Here is a 21,881-nt window from a genome sequence, read left to right on the forward strand (position 1 = left end):
AATCGCCATAGCCCTCCCAAGAGAACCACAGCCTTTTTCCCACAAGTTTTCTTCAATCTTTATTCAATGCAGATTGCTTTACATGGAAATGAATGGCTTATTTATAGCCTTACATCAAGAAAGAAGAAAAATTTAACTCTGACTGGGAGACTTGACGTAGACTCATCTAGGACTTAACTAGCTCAACTAGGGTTTTCTTCATAAGTTAGGATACCCTTTGCAATTAAATGACCACATAAAATAAAGAACTCATCTTGAAATAGAAGACTTAATTATCCATAAAAAATCATACTTAAAAGAAATATTCCCTATGACACTAGAACTCAACTACTAACTCAAACTAAGACTTTAAGACATGATTGGGCTCTTGAAATTTAAAACCAAAATTCTGAAAATAAAATCAGCAGCTAATTAGGGCTTAAAAAAAATACCAACTTGTCCCTTTTTAGGGTTTGGCCAGCCCTAGGTGCGCAACCTTGGTGGGGTCTTGGGGCCCACATTAGGGTGTTGGCCATAGGGGACCTTTGTTCACATCAGTAGGAATCGTGTAATTAAAAGGGGAGGGGATCAGGGGAAAAACGGTGCTTACAGCACACTCCTGTCATGCAGGCTTGTACAAACGTTAACTCATATTACCATCTCCCTTTGATGATTGGGGTTTTTTTCATATATAAAGAAATTAAAATACTCCTGAAATAATAATACCTAGGACTCTAACCATTTTCTTTTTGTATGTGTGTGTGGTGGGGGGGGGGGTAAAGGACTCTGTTAAGCACCCAAATCTTGCTTAACATTGGCTATCATCTCCCCTATTCACAGTCCACAATTAATCCCGGTAAATTCAGCAAGCACAAAATGGAATTTACTTAAGAGAGCATTGATACTAGCTTTATTAGTTGCTGACTCAAGAATAGAGCACACAAAGCACTGAATACCTGAGAGCAGCAGTTCTCCTCCTGCAAGGTCTACCTTGCAATTTCCCTTACAATATTCCAGTCTGCCTAACTTGCTACCCTACTCCAATATTAATAGTACCTAGTTTCTTAAATCAGATTCACCTTTCCCCCTTTTGAAATCAGAGTTATTTCCATTCCAAGAGAGAAATCTGAGATGATTTCCTTCCTCTATTGCTGCACATAAGATCCTTGCTGCTCTTCCTATTTTTGCTAGTATACACTCACGATGCAAGGGGCCTATCAACACTCTCCTCCAACAGTTTCACCTTGTCCTCAAGATGAAAATTGGGAAACTGGTAGTTTGTCTTCTCATAGTCCTCCCACATGTTTTACATGAAAGCATCCATTTCCACTTGATCAACACTTCCAGCACTCCCTGTGGTGAAAAGCGGATGGCCAGTAACTCCTCCAAAGTAAACTGCAATTGTTCGGCTCTTGCCAAACACACGAGGGAAGTGGTTGTGGAGTGATATCCTGGCTGATCACTTTCTTCAGCTGAGAAACATGGAACTCAGGATGCACCTCCGAATCAGAGGTCAAAAGGAGTCGATGAGCAACCGGGCCTACTTGCTCAATGACTAGGCAAGGCCAGTAAAAACAATGGCTGAGTTTCTTGGAGCGATAAGGCTGGTGTTTAAGGGAGACCTCATCCCCCACTTGATAACTCACTTTCCGTTGGTGTGGGTCAGCCGGAGCACACATACGATCTTGGCAGCTGCTCCCCTTTTCCCTAGCCCACGACAGCCTCCCCACACTTCCCCCTTCCATCATAGAACACCCAACCCCTCCCCTACCCTGCGACATCCGTGGTACAAATTTTAATCGAAATTTTTGCAAATTTTGGTTGAAATCTTGGTTTTGTAGAAAACGAGACAAAACCTATGGTGAGTTAAAGCCTATGGGATTTCACATGTTTTGACTTTCGATTGGTTTCCCGGCTTCCACCAAGGCTGTTTCAACCCCCCAACCCCTTTTTGCTGATTTTTTGTGCCGTCAACACATCTTTAAGCCAATTTTAGTCACTCCTTCACCTTCCATCACACCATTTGCTCCTCCTTCGGGGATTTTGGAAGATTTTTCCAAGGCTCATTCCAAACTTCCCATTCTTTGATTTTTGCTTTATTGATAGCTAAGTGGTCTTGTATGGCTATGAGATTATATATATATATATATATATATATATTTTGTCAAGGACTATGATCTATGATTGTGTGTTCAATTTCACAAAGTTTGTATTTCTTGAAACCTCTCATGTGTTAGTATACTTAAATGGTAGCTTTCTATTAGTGTTTTTTATTTTATTTTATTTTATTTATTATTTATTTTTTAAAGCAAAATACCAGTTCCATTATGTTCATTATGCTTTAAATAGGTAATAGGCAAGAAATTAGATGAAAAAATACCCATAAAAAACCCCGAGACTTGTTGTTGAAACTAGTAGGGGAAAGCTCCAAGTTTCGACCGAAATTTCGGTAGAGACCACCATATCTCAGTTCCTAGAATGGTCGAAACCGGCCTCGAAACTGAGATTCCAATCCTTGGCGGCATCCTCAAGAACCATCTCCCATCCCTTCCAAACCTTGCAACATCCCTCCACTGCCTCTTCTTTCCCTTCCACCTTCTTTTCTCCCTTGCGGCTGCACTAGAAAAGAGAATAGAAAATTCGAAAAAGAAAGAAAAGAAAAAAGAAAAGAAAAAGAAAACAAAGATAGAAGAAAAGAGAGAAAGAAAGAAAAGAAAGAGAGAAGGAAAGAAAGAGAAAGAGAGGAAAAGAAAGATCACGAAAGAGACTGAAGATCCAAAGATTCATCTAAGAAACCCAAGAACCTAACCAAGAACCCAAAACCCTATAACAGCCCACATCTTTTCCTTATCCAACCTTAAACTTCCCTAGGCTTATTGATAGGCTTCCCTGTCCATCCTAGGGTAAGTCTGGGTATCTCAAACCAACCCAAATTTATTCGTTAAAACCTTAATATCATCTATCCAATTTATTCCCAATCCATGTAAGGTTTTCTTAATTGAGCTTTCCCATATATTTCCCTAAAAACCCTAACCTTCCCAAATCTCACCATCGGATCCATCCCATCTAGAGTGGTAAAACCCTAGATTTCCACAAGCCTTGATGCTTGGAGTAACCCTAATTTTAGTGAAATAATTGGACACCTTAAAACCCTAAAATCTAGGTTACATCATGATTACCTATACTTCCTCCTCTAGTCCCTTACTTCCTGGCCATATTGCTGCTTATAACAAAGGAGTTGCATTTCATTATCCAGCTGTCTAAAGAGTGTGTCCTTGGCCTTGTTCTCACTGTTTGGTCGATAGTCAATCTCAAAACTAAACCCAACAGCTTCATTAATCCTGTAAATACTTCAGTCTTTTCTGATTGGTCCGCACCTTAAAGTGCTTCCCATCCAACAGTGATGCCAATTTTGGACGCCTGACATGATTGCCATGAATTCTTTTTCATACACCAACTTAGCCTGTGTTTGGGGAGATAACACCTGAGCCAATAAGCAATCAGGTGGTCTTCCAGTGTAAGGATCTAACCCTGAAGCATCAATCTCCATCACAATTTCCTTTGTGAATTTGGGCATAACTAATACCAGTACTATGGTCATGGCTATTGCTAATGCTTCAAATACCTTTGTTGCTGCCTCACCCCACCGGAATGCATCCTTTTTTAATAGGTTAGTGAGAGGCAAAACAATCTTCTTAAGGTCCTTGATGGATCTTTTATAGTAAAAATCCTTGTAAAGCTGTTATATTTCGGGGTTGGGGCCACTTAACCATACGTTTAATTTTTCTTGGGATTGTAGCCACTCCCTCTTTACAAAAGATGTGCCCTAAGTATTCCAATGTCGCCACCCCAAACGAGCACTTGTTCCAGTTCATTATCAAGCTATGTTGCATCAACAGAGAAAGGTGGATCGTAAATGAACCACGTGGTTCTCCATGGACCTGCTATACACCTGAACATCATCAAAAAAATAACAAAATGAATTTTCTGTAGTTGTCATGGAATACCTCATTGATAAAGTGACTGGAATGTGGCCGGTCCTTAGTAAGTTCAAATGGCATTACCAAAAACTCATAGTGCCCATTATGAGTGCAAAAAGCTATCTTCTCCTCATCACCCTTTGCCATTCGAATTTGATAGTAGCCTGACTTCAAATCAAGCCTGGTGAATATTGTGTCTCCTTCTAGCTCACCCAACAACTTGTCATTTGCTGGAATAAGGAACTTGTTGGGAATAGTGAGTTTATTTAAGGCTCGGTAATCCATGCAAAACCCCCACCTTATTTCGCACCAACAAGATCAGGCTAGGTATCCTTTTAGGAGTGTGGGTAGCAGTATGGTCTAATATTTGGTGGTGTACTTCCCTACACAAGCCTTATTGTGTGGTTATGGGTCTTTCTAGGTGGCAACCCTGTGGGCTCGGTCACCTAACAATCCCAACATGGTTGGATCCTCCTGTCCCTCCATAACCCCCAAGTTTGTGAGTTGAAGTTGCAGCCAATATTGCTCGCCTCCTGCTTGCACATTCTTCCACACCCCCTTCATAGTCGTCTCCATTCTCAATAAGGCCCCACAAGCAGTCTGCTTGCACAACTCGAAACTCATGGTTTGAAGGTGCTCGTTTCTCCTTATCTCTCCTAATGTCGATAACCACTCAACACTCATAATAATGTCGACGTTGCCCAAGCTAAATGGAAGATGGTCCTGTACAAAAGTTATTACACCAATGGTGATCGAAACATTCCAGCACACTCTGGCATCCTTGCTGCTCTTGCCATCCCCTAGAATCACTTGGAATTCGTTTCTGTGTACCTCCAGACCGAATGGTTCCACCAATTTTTGGGTGACAAAAAATTGTGGGTAGTGCCACAATCAACCAATATTACGACGTTGTTGGCGTGGACCTGTCCTTGTAGTTTTAACATTTAAGGGGAGTTAATCCCGGTTAATGAGCTGCTATAGAGTTCCAACTCAGTTCGGTTTTGTCATCCCCAACATCACCGATGACTTCCCCTGTTGCCACCGTCAGCAATGGTACTCTTGAACCCAAATTCTTTTTAGGGGTAGTAGATGCCCAAATTCTTATAAGCAATGGTACTCTTGAACCCATATTACAACAGGTATAAACCTTGGTGAGGTAGTTCTGTAAAAAAAGTTTGAGTTGTACTGTTTGTGAGAAGTGGAATTTCTTTACTTGCTTGCTGGAGTTTTCTTGCTTTCCCATCAATTATGCTTAATTGAATATTTGAATTGCTAGTTCAGTCAAGGGGATAAATGACATTATTTCTCTGGAATCTAGCTTAGCTTTTTCATTGATCCATACCTGCTTTATATGATATATTTGCATTTGGAAATCCCAATGATTTGTAATTGTTAACATTCTTTTTCTTCCCCCACCCTACTTTCCTCCCATTTTTTTTGTTGTTGATACATATCTTGCGTGCTGAATTTTGGTTTTCGTTTGTAGGATAATTTGAAACTGATTGATGATATAGCGGTGCTGAGACCGACAGTTTTTTGTAGTGTTCCTCGACTGTACAACAGAGTTTATTCTGGGTTAACTCTTAACTGCTCTAATGAAGTTCTCATGTTTTGTTAATATTCTGTGGATATATCCCATTCAGTTTTCACTTAGTTAAGGAGATAACTTGTGCAGCATCATTAATGCTGTGAAGACTGCGGGGTCTCTAAGAGAAAGGCTATTTAATGCTGCTTACAATTCCAAGAAGCAAGCAATAGCAAGTGGTAAATGAATTGACAGCTAGATCTCTTCTAGATGAATTCATTGCTTTTTTGGTTGCTTTGGGAGAGTTATTGATTTTTAATAGAACATAGTCTTTTCATTTGCGAATTTTTCATGTATAGTTGATAGGTAGGTCCTGGTGCAACAGTATGGTTGCTTCTTCATGGTCAAGCTGTCGTGGTTTTGAGACTAAAAACAGCCTCCTACAAAAAGAGGGTTGATTTTATGTACATTATGATCCTCTCCACTGCGGGAGTCTTGTTCACTATGTTAATTAAAGAAGAAAGAAAAAGAAAATGATCTTCTCTGTGGTTTAACTTTTACACTGTAATTATCTTGGAGACATTTTCCTCCAGTTAAAAGAAAGGAAAAAAAAAAAAAAAGTAAAAGAAAATAATCTTTTCTGCAGTTTAAGTTTTACACCGTGAATATCTGGAGACATTTTCCTTCAGTTAAAAGAATAGAAAGAAAAAGAAAATAATATTTCTTTAGTTTAAGTTTACACTTTAAATATCTGGGTGACATTTTCCTTCAGTTAGCTAATTCTTCTTTTCTTCCTTTTACTTGCTTTGATCATACCGTGATTTGCCTTTCATATGGAGTATGCACAATGACCAACTAGGCCTTCAGATTTTAGACTTTGTTTTGTGAGTATGTCAGACAACATTGTGGATGAATAATTGTTTTTCCAGCTCATTCTTATGAGGTCTAATTTGTCACTTTTTTATGTAGGTTTTATAGGGAATACAAATATTTCCTGTTAATACTGCTTACATGACTTCTCTTTCTTGTGGTGTGGCTTCAATTTTACGGCCAAAGAAACCAAGTTCTGGATCAGAATCAACACATGGGTGGGGAAAAGGTTTCTTGAAATTTCAGTTGGGTATTAGATGCTTCTTTGGAGAGACCCTAATGGGGTGTGTTGATTTCAGATGGAACAAGGACATTTTTTGTTAATATGTTTGATGGAATGATCTAATGATCTAGGGAAGGGTCAACAAGGGATGAAACGGGATTAAAATTCATACTAGAAATGGTTTATGGAACATTCTTGATATGGGGTGGATTCCTTGATATAGGGATCCTAGGGTTTCTAATCTCTAGGTGTCAGAATTGGGTCAAACTTGGAGGGAAGGTAGGTGATGAGGGGGATGTTCAAGTGTAGTGATGTGCTAGTGGGTAGATTGGCTAGATCTAGGTTCTTGTTTTTATGAATTGTGGGATTCCAAAAATTCAAGAACCTTCTATAACTCAAAATTGGCTGGCAGAAATAGTCAGCGGTTCGGATTGAGTGTTAGGGTATGGGGGTTGTGTGTGTAAAGTCTTATACAATTCTGATGGACGATTTTTAAGATATAAGTTAGGATCACTAGGTGATTTTAGGAAAAAGGAAAAATGGGAAAGAAAGGGATGGGAATGAACTGTTGATAAACAAACTTCAGCTGAAACAAATGTTCTATGTTGGACGAAGTGGTGTGTGGGAATTGCAGGCGGGATCCATTACCTAATGATATGGACTTGAAGTAACATCAGGAAGCCTTGAACTACCTAGGACTTGAAACACTTAGGATTCTTGGTTGCTTGTGATAGAGGTGGTAGAAGTTACGTATTAGGGGTTACTAGTTACAAGTCAAATTGATGTGAACCCAGCTCTGAATTGGACTAGTTTCCTTTGAAATCAACCTAGGGTTGATAGATATAAGCATTGGGCCTTTGTTCCATAGGTTTATGTGGTCATATGGGCATATTTTATGGGCCTAAAAATTAGGTGTGTAAGCCAAGTACGAAAATTGTTAATTAATTGGTTTAATTGTGTTAAGTCTACCTAATTTAAGTTGGGCATAGTAGTCCTTGTCTTTTTATTTTATTTTCAGTTTCAAGTGTCCTAGTCCGACTTCATTAGAACTAAGGTGTTCTAGTTGACTTAAAACTCCTTTTTTTTTGGGGTGTGTGTGTGTGTGTTAGGAGTTCCATTCGTACTCCCTGGATTTTTGTTACAAATAACTTATTCAATTCAATGGAAGGCTTACCTTTCTCAGATTATTAATAAAGTTTTCAGAATTGAGTCCTCCTTTGTCAGTGCTGTTGCACAATATTTGTTCAGTTTGGTATGTCCAAGATTGGAGAAACACTAAGACCCAAGATGAAATCAAGCTTGGTTCCCTGCTATGGCTTTAAAATAAACTTACACTTGTTGGAGGTGAAGTTTCGAAATAGAACAATTCCTTCTGTCATGTATCCCCGATCGATGTGGCCTCAGATGCTTCAATTGTTGATTCTAGTTTTGAGTGAAAGGTTGTACTTATGGGTTCTGAATTACAGGTCAATCCTATTTCAATAGTACCAATAGGCAGCTTTCTAAAACTCCATCCCCATTCTAGCCAAGCATCTACAAGGCCCCTGATCCACATACTTGGGAGCCTAAACTCCATCCCTAGGGAGTTCCCTTATAATTCCCAAGAATATTTATTTGAATCAAATAGGTGAATGAGGGAGAAAAGCTTAATAGTGATTTACATCTTATCTCTTCTTGTTCTCTCTCTCTCTCTCTTCTTCTTTCTTCTGTTGGTTCTGAGCTACTTATCCTTGTTCTTTTTGGCCGAGTCATCTTTCTTTTCCAACTGCTTGGATTTTAAGCACAACAAACCAACAATTCTGGACTTCACACTGCTGAGCAATACTCCTCAAAGGGAACAAACACGAGCCAAAGCTGAAATCGCATAAAATCATTGGTCCTTTAGTCTTCTCTCAAAAGGGGTATAAATAAGGTCCAAGGCCTATTTGATTACAAAAAGGACTTGAAATTCCTAAATAGGAAAAGATTCCTAATCTTGGTGATGTGAAGTGGGTTGACCCCTCCCCTTGGCCAAACCTTAAAGTGGGCCCATCTAGGGCTGGCTGAACTCTCTAGGAGGGGCATTTTGGTCACTTAAGCCCTAATTTAGTTGCTGGATTTTTATTTTCATAATTTTCTCTTTTATTTTCTGAAGAGTTTCAGTGAATTGGGAAGTCTAGTTTTAGTTAGATAAGAGTCCTTGAGTCTTTAGTTCTTGCATATATCAATTAGAGGTTTGATTGAATAGAATTTAGCATGTCTCAATGGGAGTTCTAGTTAATTAGGATTTTATTTCAGCATGTGTCAATTAGAGTCCATTAGATCTTTTATTAGTTATTTCAATGGTAGTGATTAATGTGGTGGGATCCTAATATAAAGGGATCCCCCCACTTAGAGTTAAAGTCTTTTAGTAGGCAATTAATAGCCTATTCTTTCTTTGTATTTCTTAAGCCTGATTATGTAAATAATAACATTGAGTTTGAGACCGTAGTTCCTATTTGAGGGAGCTACGGCGGATTATAGTGAAATTCTTCTTCAAGATCGGCAACCTACTCTGTCTAGCACTCTTCTTGAGAAATTCCAGCAAGCTCTTGAAGATTTCCAAGTAAGTACAGCAATCCTGGCCCTTCCCCCTTCTCCCCTTACCATGGCAAGCCTCCCCCACCTCTTCCTCTCTCACTTGCAGCATTCCCCAGCTCCTCTGTGACCTTCCATAGCTCCCGCATGCCATCCCTCACCTTCCCGTGTTCTGTGCAGGTATCCCCACCCCTTCCCCTGCTGTTGCACTTTGGCAGCAGCCTACCCAGGCCCCCACAATACCCCAGCACCCTCCCCGAATGCCTACGGCCACCTCTACCCCCTCTCCTACCCTACGGTACCCCCATTCCCTCTCTAAACCCCTCAGCCCCTCTCTTTTTGTCTCCTCTTCCTTGCGGCAAAAGAAAAACAGAAAAACAAAAAAAAAAAAGAAAAAGGAAGAAAAAAGAAGAAAAGGAAAGAAAGAAAAGAAAAAAAGAAAAGAAAAAAGAAAGTAAAGAAAAGAAGAAAAGAAAAGAAAGAAGAGAAAGAAGTTGAAGATTTAAAAGCAAGAGAAAAATTCCTGTTTTTCCCTTTCCAAGATCCTACCCATATTGATCCAAAATTAATTAACTTCTTTTCTACCAATCCTAGGAATAAGATTTTCCATCCCCTATTGTTTAGTTACATCCCATATTGACTCTGGACATCTCAAAACCCTTTCCCATGGGGATATGTTAACTATTTAGTTTTTTCTATCATCTCATAAGAACCAATCTTAGGTCTTGATAAACCCCTAGTTCACATATTTTTCTTTAGATTGCTGGAAGATTCTGGGCGAACCCTTAATTTTAAGGGAATTGTCTTAGAAATCTTGACCCTGGAATCGGGTTCACATCTCTTCGAGGTCAAAAGAACCTACTAAACTACTTAAAGACTTAAATGAAATTACAAACCGTGAAAGGACTGTATTGCCCCTAAACTTTACTTAAAATAGAAACTAAGATGCTGTTATAATGCTGGGCAGCACCATTAGCTCTATTTGGGCTTCCTGCGGATGTGTGTATTTGGACCTGCATCTTCTTGAAAGTTGAAACATGCAATTTCATAGCTCTTTTTTCTTGATTGTTTATATGCTTTTTTCCAAATCTGATTTGTCAATGTGTATGGACCGTGGAGTACTTTTCGGTGCATTGCATCATCACCAGGGTGGGTAGATAAATAGATGGATGTCTGATCTTTGTGATGTCTGTTGATTTGTATTGGTATCTATTCATTTTATTCCCTTGTCATTGTTTCAGGACGGAATCCATCACCCATATGGGACAGATTGGTATTCAATAAAATAAAGGCGAAATTGGGGGGACGAGTACGGCTTATGGTTTCTGGTGCTTCACCATTGTCTCCTGATGTCATGGACTTTTTGAGGGTGTAAGTTCTATTTTCCCTTCATAAGATGTCTTTTTTCTTTTTATATTCTTATTTCTTCTGTTTTATTCTCAGATCTAGTTTCTCATTTGTTACTAATTTACAATGAGTGGCTGAGTGGTTTAAACAGATGCTTTGGCTGTCGAATAACTGAAGGATATGGAATGACTGAGAGTTCTTGTGCTATGACTTTGATGGAGGAGGGTGACATCCTATCTGGTCACGTTGGCCCACCTTCTCCAGCTTGTGGTAAGTATTTGTTATTGAGTTGTAAGAACAAAAGCTGATAACCTAGTGAAACAATGCAACCAGCACTTTGAGAAATGGGCTGACCATAATTTTACTTGATGTTAGCTTGATAGATGCATGAACTTGATTCATTTCTGCAATTACATGATTTTCCATAAGCACATTTGTTGGCATTGCTTGGGACATTGACCATATGTTTGGGGAGAAAGGATAAGATGTGGATCTAGCTGACCTTTGGAAATCTTGGGGTACAAACAAAATTGAGTTTTGTTCCCATAGTTTCTCAGCACCAGTGGTAAAATGGAATCCCTATTAAAAGTTGTAATTTAGACTTTGTTGGAGTGGAAGTGTAATAATACCCTAGGAAGCCAAGGATGATATATGATGGTTAATATTTCACCTCTCAGTAAGGAAAATGACTTCTCGGCGATGACCCCTCTCCCTCCTCCACCTTGTCTTGCCTCCCCACTCCCCTCCGCCTCCCCCTCCTCTTAGCACCTCAGCTGGCCCACAACCTTTGTATGCTTTCTTCATTCCTTACAAACCATTCTATCCAACCTTTCACTGCACTTTTATCATCCCAGCCTCCAAGGGAACCTCCACCTATGCCCTGTGTCCCAAAGCTGTCTTAGCCCCAGCTGAATAAAAATGGAAGCTCTATCTGGTGGGTTTCTTTTATGGCACCAGCCCTCCTTCAGCCTAGTCCAGACATTTTTGGAAGAACAGCGGAAAGCTGAAGGAGCAATTACTACCACTTTGAGTTTTCATCTTCTACTTCTCCAACGAATCCGTCAAACTCAAGGCACTTAAGGGGGGTCCCTTGTTAGTTTGAAGTAAGATGATGTTCTTAAGATAGTGGGGTCCCTATGGCTTGCAACTTCGGATGGTGGACCTGCACATGGTTCCCTTGTGGACCACTCTCCCGAGGCTTCCATTTTAATTTTGGAACCAAGAATGCCTGAGCATGATCGACTTTGTCAGTGGAAAGCCGCTGCACATGGATGTCGGAAGAGGGAAAATGGGAAGGCTATCATCTGCGAGAATATATGTTGAGATTTTTGTGGACTCCCTGCCCCCACTGTCTATCTATATCATGGTAGAGGATGAGCCTGGGTTCATGCAACCTGTACACTATGACAGCCTTTCCCCTCTATGCATTCATTGCAAATCATTTGGGCACTGAACCACCAATTGTTCTTAAAAAACCCTACCCCTTCACTACCTCCCCCCATTCCTATTCCCTCTTCAATTCCCACCCAATTTCTTGCATTGCACCCCCTTCATCTGCTCATGAACCTCCACCATTCCTCTCTAATTTGGAGCAACCTACTGCACTGCTCCCCCCCCCCCGCACCCTAACTGTGATGCTAGCCGAGGGTGTAACCCCTTTCGCCACCCCGTAGGTATTGTCCTTGTTGTTAGCAGCTCACCAATTTCACTTCTATGAGTTGATACCATCATCCGTCAGCCACCTCTGCAAATCTCTGAGTTAACTTTCCTGGTGGAAGGTCCATCCTGCTCTCTGCTGCCAAGTCAATGTCTAATCAATATTTCCCTAAACTAATCTAGTCACCAGAATCATCCTTTCCTGCCATCTCTCCACTAGAATACATATCTAATGCGTTGCTTGAAAACCTTGCCACATCACTGTTTATTACCAAGCTACATGCGAAGCCCAAATTTAGAAGATGCTCATTTTAGTCCATCATTTGAAGACCTTGCCAATTGCACAGCTGTAAGCATTGTTGACTCTACTGCTACCTTTTGTTGGTTTCCCTTTGTTATGCCTGCAAGACGCTCAAAGCCCGTAGCAATCCTCGTCTGTTTTAAAGCATCTCTACATCGATCATCATCTCTACCCAGAGTGCTTGCAATTGCTAGCTCTTCTGCGACTATTGCAGAGATTTTCTACTGAAGGTTTCCTGCACCAAGTTCAATCTGCATTGCTTGCACCTACAATTGCCAGATCTCTTACGATCGTAACAGACCTTGCGACTCGAGCTTGATCACCTGTAGCCCACTGTTGGTCCCTATTTCAGAGGTTTCTCTTCTCCTTGGCCCCTGCAACCTTGCAGCAATAACTCTTCTATGTTCTTCCAAGAGTTGTGTTGCCCCTTCTAAACTCTAATCTACCTCCCTTACCTGATCTTTGTCATTCCCCTCCCCCTTTCTTCTTCCTCCTCTTCTACTTACCTATGCATTGGCCTTCACCCCCTAGCCCGCAATTGCCCATGTCAACCCCCCTTTTGATGTGTCCCCCCTACTTACGCCCCATCCTTCAATCTGATGCCACCTAGACATCACCCAGTCGACCTAGCCCAAACCACCTAAGGGCCTGTTTGGTTACATGAATCTAGAGATTTTAGATTCATGAATGCGAGATTTATACCTGTTTGGTTATGAAAATTCTTGGATTCATGAAATCTAGAGATTCATCTTTTACACTAAAAACGTGAATCCGTAGATTTATGGGTATGAGGTGAAATCCAAAGATTTCATCTTTACTATAAAAATACTAAACATTTTTATATTCACAAAAATTACAGATTTGAATCCATAGATTTCATCCACATGTTCAGTTAACCAAACAGTTAATTTTATGAATTATGACTCCAAAGATTTGAAATTTCTAGATATTTGAAATCTTCAGACTCATGTAACTAAACATGCCCTAACTCTAATTGTTCCTTGTCAACTAAATCCCAACTCCGACTAGACCAACCCATATGACTTGAACTCGCCTAGTGATACCTACCAGACCCACTTGTCCACCCAACCCGACCCCTTTAGCCCCCTTCCCTCCCTCCTCTCTATCCCCTATGGTGGGTCCTCGACTCACTCATTCTCGTCCTAGCCTGCTAAGAAAAATAGTGCAAGATCAAGAACACGATACAAGATTATACAAGGTTCACCTGAAGGATATGTCCAAAACTGAGCAAATATGGTATTTCATTGTGGGGAGGAAGAAGACAATTACACGATGTAACCTTGAAATTTAGGGTCAGATTTTCAGGATCTCCTGAAATAGGTTCAACACCAAATTAGGGTTGTAGGGGCAAACTAGGGTTTCAGATAGGGCTTAGGATGGTTGTAGGGCTGCTGGTTCTGCAGATCTGAACTACTGTTATTGCTACATTAGTAGTTTAGAAGCTGTTTAGGAGAGAAGGGGCTGGGGCTAGATGGTTTTAGGGCTTTATGAAAATCCAGAAAATTCAGCAATTTCTTTTGAAGAAGATAAAGTGCAGAAATTTCCAGGTTAAAGTAATATAGGTTGGAGGAGACAATTGACTTAGGGTTTCTACTCTAGAGTCTAGGGTTAGGTGCAACTCTAGGAAAGGTGCTTTGGGGTCTAGAGGGGCTGAGGAGATAGGGTTTATGAAGATGGATGGCTGCTGCTATTGCAGAAACAGGGAGGAAAGGCGGAGGGCCTGCGGATGCTAGGGAAGGGGGTAGAAGCTGGTGGACAAGTAGGGGAAGGAGAAGCGGTGATTTGTGATGGGTTTAGGAGGGGTTTCAAGGTCTGAAACTAAAGGGAGGGGCTGGGAAGGCTGTGGACAGAGGGAGAGATGGTTAGGTTGGGGATAGGGTCTCTTACTTACTTGAGAGAAGATCCTTGCAGAAATTCTGTGATTGAATGCTAGAAACAGTGAAGGAAGCCTTGAGCTTTGGAGAAATAACTCACAACTCCCAGCCGCAGGGTTTCCCTCCGGATCCCATGACTTCGACAAGCCAATTCTCCAAATTCTGGTTTATCCAATAATCAAGACTTCCAATTACAAGAGAGACTCAGGCTATTTATAGCCACCCAAGTCTAAATAGACTCAAACTCTTTCCTAATAATCTTACCCTAACTGACTAACAATTCTAATTAATAATTAGTGACCAACAATAACTCAACATCTAAGACTCTAAATTAGGAAATAAAACTGATTGAACTAATTAGACTGGACTTGGTCACCATTAATACTCAATCCAGGGTAGGAAATAACCAATCTACCCGTTGGATGGATTTGGCTCCTCTTAGTGGGGCCCTAGCTCATGGGTGGGCTTGGGCCCTAATTGGGGCTGGCTAGGGCTGGATACGTCATTACAGCCTAGCCATTTTTCTCTTGACTCCTCTCAACCCCTGTTAAGAGACTATAAATAGTTACAGGTAAAACCGTACTTCAAATGGACAATGACAGAAATGTCCTTGTACCAAAAAAGGAATGCCCAAGAAACACTACAAGAATTTCCAAATTAACATGAAATTGTAAAAATCCTATGTTGACAAGATTAGACTCATAGTTGTCAATGCAATAGAGGACCAAACAAACCAAGGTGATACCAAGTAACGCGCCAAGGTGTTGCCTAGGCGGTAAGGTGGCATTAGGTCGCCTTGACGCAGAAAAGGCTAGGACACCTAAGAGACGCTTTGCCAACTATGGGTGGACTTCCCTTAATTTGTGGAGCCACCTCAATGTCTTCCACCATTCAGCGATTAATTTAAACTTGAACATTTGAATTTCAAATTTGAATTCTTTTGAATTCTCCTTTCTATAAACTAACCTCCAGAACATTTCACATAGTGAAAGCTGGTTTTCACCACAACACTACTGTGGGTCATTAATTCACTTACTCTTGGTCGAGCCGTCCTAGCTTATCACCCCATCTAGCCCTTATCCCCCTCATTCTCCCCCACAATCCCTATGACCCATGGGCTAATTTGGAAGATCCAAGCAAGAGGAAATCATGGATTTAATCAAATCCTCAAAGATCTCCTTTTATGCCCTATTTGAGACCCGAGTACTTCCTAATCAAGCAAATCTCATTGCTTCCTGCATTGCCCCCTCTTGGCCCCTAATCTGATCACGGAGGCTTTGATAATGATCAAATTAAACTCTTGCCAAACTCTCCTCTCTCCATCACTAATTTGGGTTCCTCCTCCCAACATCTTCGTCTCCAAATCACCCCCTCCCTTTACCTTCTCATTGTCGTGTATAATCTGATTGGATTCCTATGTGGGCCCACTTCACCTTGCCCTCCCTTAGCTACAGCTTCATCCTTTGGTGAATTGGAGCTGATTTCAGTGTTGTTTGCCTTGCTTAGGAAAAGTTTGGTGGCATCCACCTAGATACCCAAGCAGTAAATGCTACTGATTGGAAGCCTTTGAGGTTGATGACCTGAGATTGTCCCATTCCCTTCACACCTAGTAAAATTGTCTAGTTGCTTAATGCTGGTGGCAAGCAAACTGGACTGTTTCTTGTCAATGAGGCTTGGCTCTTCCTCTTCTTTGGCTCTCATACCGCCTCGCGCCTTCCGGGGATCTTTGACCATTGCCCTTGCTGCCCAACCACTTAACTTTGTATCTCCAATGGCCCTAAACCCTTAAAATATATTTTGTCGTATGGAGCTCTGACCCTTAGTTCGTCCTTGTTATCACCACTTCTTGGTCCATCGCCCTATAATTGCCGCCTCCCTCAACCTTCTCACCTTCACCAACAACCTTTGTTCTGTCAAGTACACTTCAAGACCCTTGAATTCCTCTGCCTTTGGGAGCATATACCTCATGTCACCAATTGCCTTTTCGATCTTTTGACCATCCAATCCTAGCTTCTTTTGGACATCTCCAGTCCCTTGCTTTCCTTAGACGAGAAAAGACTCGTTATGTAGTTGATGTTTGCTATCTCTCTGGAAAGAAATTTTCTTTGCGAAAAATCCTATATTAAATGGCTAAAGCTTGGAGAAATCCAATTATGCTTTCTTTCATTGCTTCCTTAAAGCGCACACAAATTTCAACTCTGTTCTCTCCTTTTTAGGTGCGATGGCTATACTACCTCCTCAGTGACAGGCATAAAAAATGAGGTGGTCTCACACTTCCATTGCCTTTTTTATCCCTTTCTTCCCCCCACCCCCTCTTCACCAATCTCTTATAAGAAAATTTGTCCCCTGGAACCATTGGCCCTCTTTAAGCTCCATTCCATCCAATGAAGACATCACTGTTGTCCATTCTCAAAAGAGCAACCGTTCCCTGGGTCTTAATTGCTTTAGCATGGTTTCTTCTTTGCTTCTAGGGACCTCCTCAAAGCCATCAAGAGTTTTTTCTTTAACCTTGGCCAAATCTCCCTCATTAACTTTCCTATGTGTACTTCCTAATTTTGTTGGAGCTTTTGTCTTCTTTGTCTTCAAGCCCATCTCTCTCTGCAACCTCTATCGGTTAATGGCCAAAATCTTGCCTAAGCTCCTCCAAAAGGTGGTCGCTTTGCTTGTTAGCCCCAACCAATGTACATTTATTGCTAGATGCAGTATTGTTGATAATATCCTCCTCGCTCAGAGATCATTCGAGGCATTGATCCAAATAGTATTCCCTAGCCCTTCTCAAGATCAATATCCACAAGGCTTTTGATTCCCTGAGATGGGACTTCATCTGAGATATCCTCTCCCACATGCCCCCCCCTCCCAATTCATCCATTGGATTTATTCTTGCATCTCCGCCCCCTCCTCTATCCTTGTCAATTGATATCCTATGGGGTTTCTTATATTCCAAGGTGGTTATTTGCTAAGGTTGCCCCTTCTCTCCCTTTTCTCTTCTCCCTCACCCTTGAGGGCCTTTCCCGTAGTCTCCATTCTAAAATGAAGCAACACCACGTCTCCCCCCTTCCTAATGCGAGCACTCCAAATCTAACCCACCTTGCCTTCACTGATGATCTTATGATCTTCTGTAAATAAACACCTACTCCACCTCCTCTATCATGTTTTCTCTCTACCCCTTTAAGTTGCTTTGGCCTCGTGTCATCCTACCAAAACCAAAGCTCTTTCTTTGGGGATTCTCCAGGAAAATCTCCAATGCTCTTCTCCTTCCCGGTCAAATATTTCGGCCTCCCCTCATCCTTTTTTGCCTTCGGGGTCAATGTTGCATCCCGATGCTACATCTTATAAAGAAGTGCCTCCAGCTTTACGCTAGATTCTCTCCGTGGGGGTAGTCTCATCCTAATTCAGTCAGTCCTCTAGTCCTCTTATATCTATTGGTGCGGGTTTTTGCCCTCCTCAAAACCTTTGTCTCTGCCATCGAATCTCTCTTTCATTGCTTCCTTTTAGATGGGCAGGAAACCTCTAGATTCCTCCATCCTATCAGCTGGAAAACCATCTGCAAAGCCAAATTTGAAGGAGGCCTTAGTATCCGTAAGATCAAAGGTTGCAATGATAGCCTCCCTAAACTCATTTGGAAGATTACCTCCAAGGGTAGTTCTATTGGGGCAAATTGGGTGTATTGTTACCTCCTCAAGGACTCCTACTGGGCACCCCAGTCCCCCCAACCCTTCCTGGATTTGGAGGAACCTCCTGAGTCTCCACCCCCTTATGGCTTGAGATCTCAGTCTTTACCTAGATCTCGGCCAGCCAAAAAGCCTAGATCTGGTAAATTTTTCCAAGATTAACTCTAGTGAACTTGAGGGCCATCTTGGTGGGTTTTAGGTGTCAAGTTGGGTTTGAATTTTGGTGGCCTTAAATTTATAAGAGAACAAGTATATATAAGAGTTCCTACTCAACCCTAACTTTGAAACCAATGTTGAAGGTATGAACATACAAACTTATAAAACATGAAATGTGCAACCATTATTTGGTATGATTTGTTACTAAAGTTTTGAATGGTTTTCCGGACTCATCTGGACTCAAAGTGATCTGGATTCTTGGATACTATCTATTTCAAGCATAATAAACACTATGTAACTACTAGTTTACCCAAAAAACCATTGAAAAGGTAACATTCAGGTATATAGTATATATGAGAAGCGAGAATATTACCAATTACAAGTCTACTCTATTTCATATCTCCCTCTTCCCTCTGCACCCCAATACAAATGACAATACAAGTCCCATGATGTTTGCCCCATATGGTTTTCGGTAACTGCAACTCTGTATGTGGCCTCATACACATGCCTAAGATGTCTTGATGGTGGGTAGTTGTGAATTTTCGGATAAGGAACTGGTTCCACTGCATATGGAAAGGTTGGTGGTGGTTGTGGTATAGAGTGGAAGATTTGCTCAACAAATGAAGGAACACCCTGTTTTTAAGTAGGGGCAGGGACACCATAAGGTCCATACTGACAATAAGGTTTTAGTGGTTGACTTAGATAGGTGACAGTGGGACAGACACCATAAGTTCCATAACTATAAGGCTCCACTAGTGGCTGACCTTGGGTTTGACAGGAGGGACACCATAAGGTCCATAACCATAAGCTCCATAAGTCTACCCACTAGAACCAATACTTTCCACAACAATATTATATGAGGACTCTGCAGGCCGATGCCATCGGGATCCTCTAGAGGTGGAGTCTCTTGAATCATCTATGCTCATCGATCTCATAGATCCCACCAAGCTCCCTGCATCAGCCGGATGGTAAGACCCATAAGATGGCGTGTCTTCCGTGCTATATCCGTGTTGTCTCCCCTTCCCTTCCTTGAATATGTCGAGGAAACATTTTTGCCTCGAGATGCAACTTTAGTATGATCTACATCCTGTGTCGCGTGGGCGAACTGACTCTCGCCTGTGAATCTCAATGGTTGTCCTCCCCCTCCCCGACTCTCACATACTGGTGGTGGTGGTCTTTCCCTTGGATCAATTGAATCCTGAGCACGAGGTCCAACACCCTCCTCATCCCCTCCATCGTCATCATCATCATCATCATCATCATCCTTAGTGTTGGACTAGACAATCAACTCACTCTTGGTGGATGCATTAGGGTGTGACACAAAGGGATGGGTGGGTAATGCATGTTCACTCCCCTCCTGGGCCATGAAGCCCTCCACATCAGCCCCCATCTCCTCTGCAATCTGTCTACTGGGACGACCTCCCTCCTCATCCAGCATGGGCTCTCCATTATCCCTGATCCAATCAGTCAACTACTGGGTTATCATCATCATCCATCTTAAATATGTCGGCCAACTTGATATTGTTACTCTCTCTGTCCATCTCCTATTTAATATGATCCTCCCTCAGTCTCATATTATAATGTAAGTAGACAAGGTTCTCTAGACGCTTCACACCCAATTGGTTGCGCCTCTTTAAGTGGATGAGGTTGAAGGTGCTCCAATTTCGTTCACAACCAGTGGTAGAACATGTCTGGGAGAACACTTTGCTTGCAATATGGGGTGAGTCACGTCCAAATTGCAACCACCATTCAGCTACAACAAATATAAACTCCAAGTCATTTCAATACTTAAATAACTAAGTTAAGGATAAAATATAATAATGAAATATATAATGAATTAACTTAGGTAGATTCCAGTCCTAATGCCGCCACGGAACGACCGAAGCTCCCAGTGGCATCCCTAAATGCCTTTATCTAATATATAAAGAAAAGAAAAGAAAACAATAACTAGGTTAATACTTAGTATAAACCTATGAATTGTGAATATCAAATCACTATCTCACCTCTATAAGGATGATTGCTTATTAAGATGGATCTGGTTACCACCTCTCCACTACAATTTGGATGGCATCCATTAAATCTTGCCCCAAGATTGTCTTTGTAATGGTACTTAGGATTTAAATAGTATGCTGTGTAAGAAAAAGCAAGAATAAAAGGGAATAGTCAGTACTTGATGGGGTGATAACATAATGAAAATTAAATTGATTCCTAGACTTAACGACTCACCAGCCTTATGCAGTGGATGTTGCAACATAAACTCCTATCTAACTTGGATGATGTTGAGGATTTTCTTGTTGTCGAGTGGGTAGACTTGAGCAACATATTGCTTCATCCTATCTACTGCAAGCCATATGTGTGGTAGAGTAGGTCTTCTCTGCTGATCTACCATGCTCAACATATGCACCACAGGCTCAAGCATTTTCACCACTATCCTCACATTATTTCAGAAACTGTCATAAAGTATGGTCAACTATGCTCTCCTTCCTCCTACGGATGAAGAACCCTCTCTGTTAAACCATTGCTCTGATGCAAACATGCTCTTAAGGCCCGTCTTTCTACTCTTAAAGCTCTGCAGTGCTATCCAATTGGTAGCAAATCTAGTAATGCCTGGCCTCACTAAGTCACTCTGACACTTGTCCCTCATCATCTTTAATGCATATGTGTGGTTATAGATGAAGGTGCTAACTTGTCAGGCTTGCTCCATGGTCTTCTTCACATGCTTGACCTTTCTGATGTCCTTTAGCATTAAGTTAATGCAGTGAGCAGCACATGGAGTCCAAAAAAGCCTATATTTGTCCATCAAGGCATCAATAAGTGTACATGTAATGTAAATATATGTATTTAAAAATGAAAAATAGTACTAGAAGTAGAAGCATGTTTTGATACATGGGGTTCCCCTACATCTTCAACTCAATTTTTTTTGTAGTTGGAGCCATTATTAGTCACAATGTGGATCACATTCTCCACTCCAACCTCCTTCACCACTTGCGTTAATAATTTATAAATTTATTTTGCATCCTTCTCATCAGGTGCATCTACTGACTTGAGGAATATTGTCCTCCCATCACAATTCAACATGAAATTGATGATGGACTGTCTAGTGGGACCAGTCCAACCATTAGCCATCATAGTCAGTCCATAATAAGCCCATATGGGCTTTAATCCATTAATATACTCATTTAAGTCCTCTTTATGCTTAGGCAAATATACATTATATATCTTATATGGAGTGGCCCTTGCACACCACTCCCAGCCCTGCCTATCTTCTCAATCATATCCCTATAGTAAAGCCCTTGGGCTGTATGTGCTGGAATACTATGGTACATAGCTCATTTGGAGAAAGCCATCCCCACTCTCCTTCACACTCCCCTATAAGTGCTTCAACTTTCATTGCTTTTGCTCAGGCCTCCTAAATAGGGCTGGATCATTGCGAAGAATCTCGAGATTTGGATCTGTAGCATGTGTTGAGGAAGCTCGACCACTTGTAGGGGCCCATGGGATAGGAACCTCCTACCTCACACTCTTAACTCCTCCTCATAGGGACTTAGGAGCTGTTTGTGCCTCCAATACCTGCTGGCTCTCTAGAGGACCCACAACCTATAGCCCTCTGTTGTCTCCTCATGTCGTCAACCCTCGCTTGCTCCTTAGTCATCATCATCACCCTCCTGATTTGTTCGGATTCTGGGTCAGGGTCACATCCATACTCTCCTGGCTCCTCTAGA

At 41.4% G+C, this 21,881-nt stretch overlaps 1 protein-coding gene across 2 annotated transcripts in view; it reads left to right on the forward strand.

Moving 5' to 3' along the window:
- The window catches only part of LOC149028527 (long chain acyl-CoA synthetase 6, peroxisomal-like), a 75,303-nt gene that overhangs the window by 17,743 nt on the left and 35,679 nt on the right, over window positions 1–21,881 (forward strand). For both annotated transcript variants that reach the window (XM_089137380.1, XM_089137388.1), the window contains exons 13-16: window positions 5,446–5,534; window positions 5,635–5,723; window positions 10,375–10,504; window positions 10,632–10,750. In XM_089137380.1, coding sequence (XP_088993506.1) covers window positions 5,446–5,534; window positions 5,635–5,723; window positions 10,375–10,504; window positions 10,632–10,750 — 427 coding nt within the window. The remainder of the gene's footprint in view (window positions 1–5,445; window positions 5,535–5,634; window positions 5,724–10,374; window positions 10,505–10,631; window positions 10,751–21,881) is intronic.

Source organism: Hakea prostrata, chromosome 1 (genome assembly GCF_041222555.1).
Source record: "Hakea prostrata isolate BN-2017 chromosome 1, UWA_Hpros_2, whole genome shotgun sequence".
In the NCBI taxonomy this organism is placed as follows: domain Eukaryota; kingdom Viridiplantae; phylum Streptophyta; class Magnoliopsida; order Proteales; family Proteaceae; genus Hakea; species Hakea prostrata.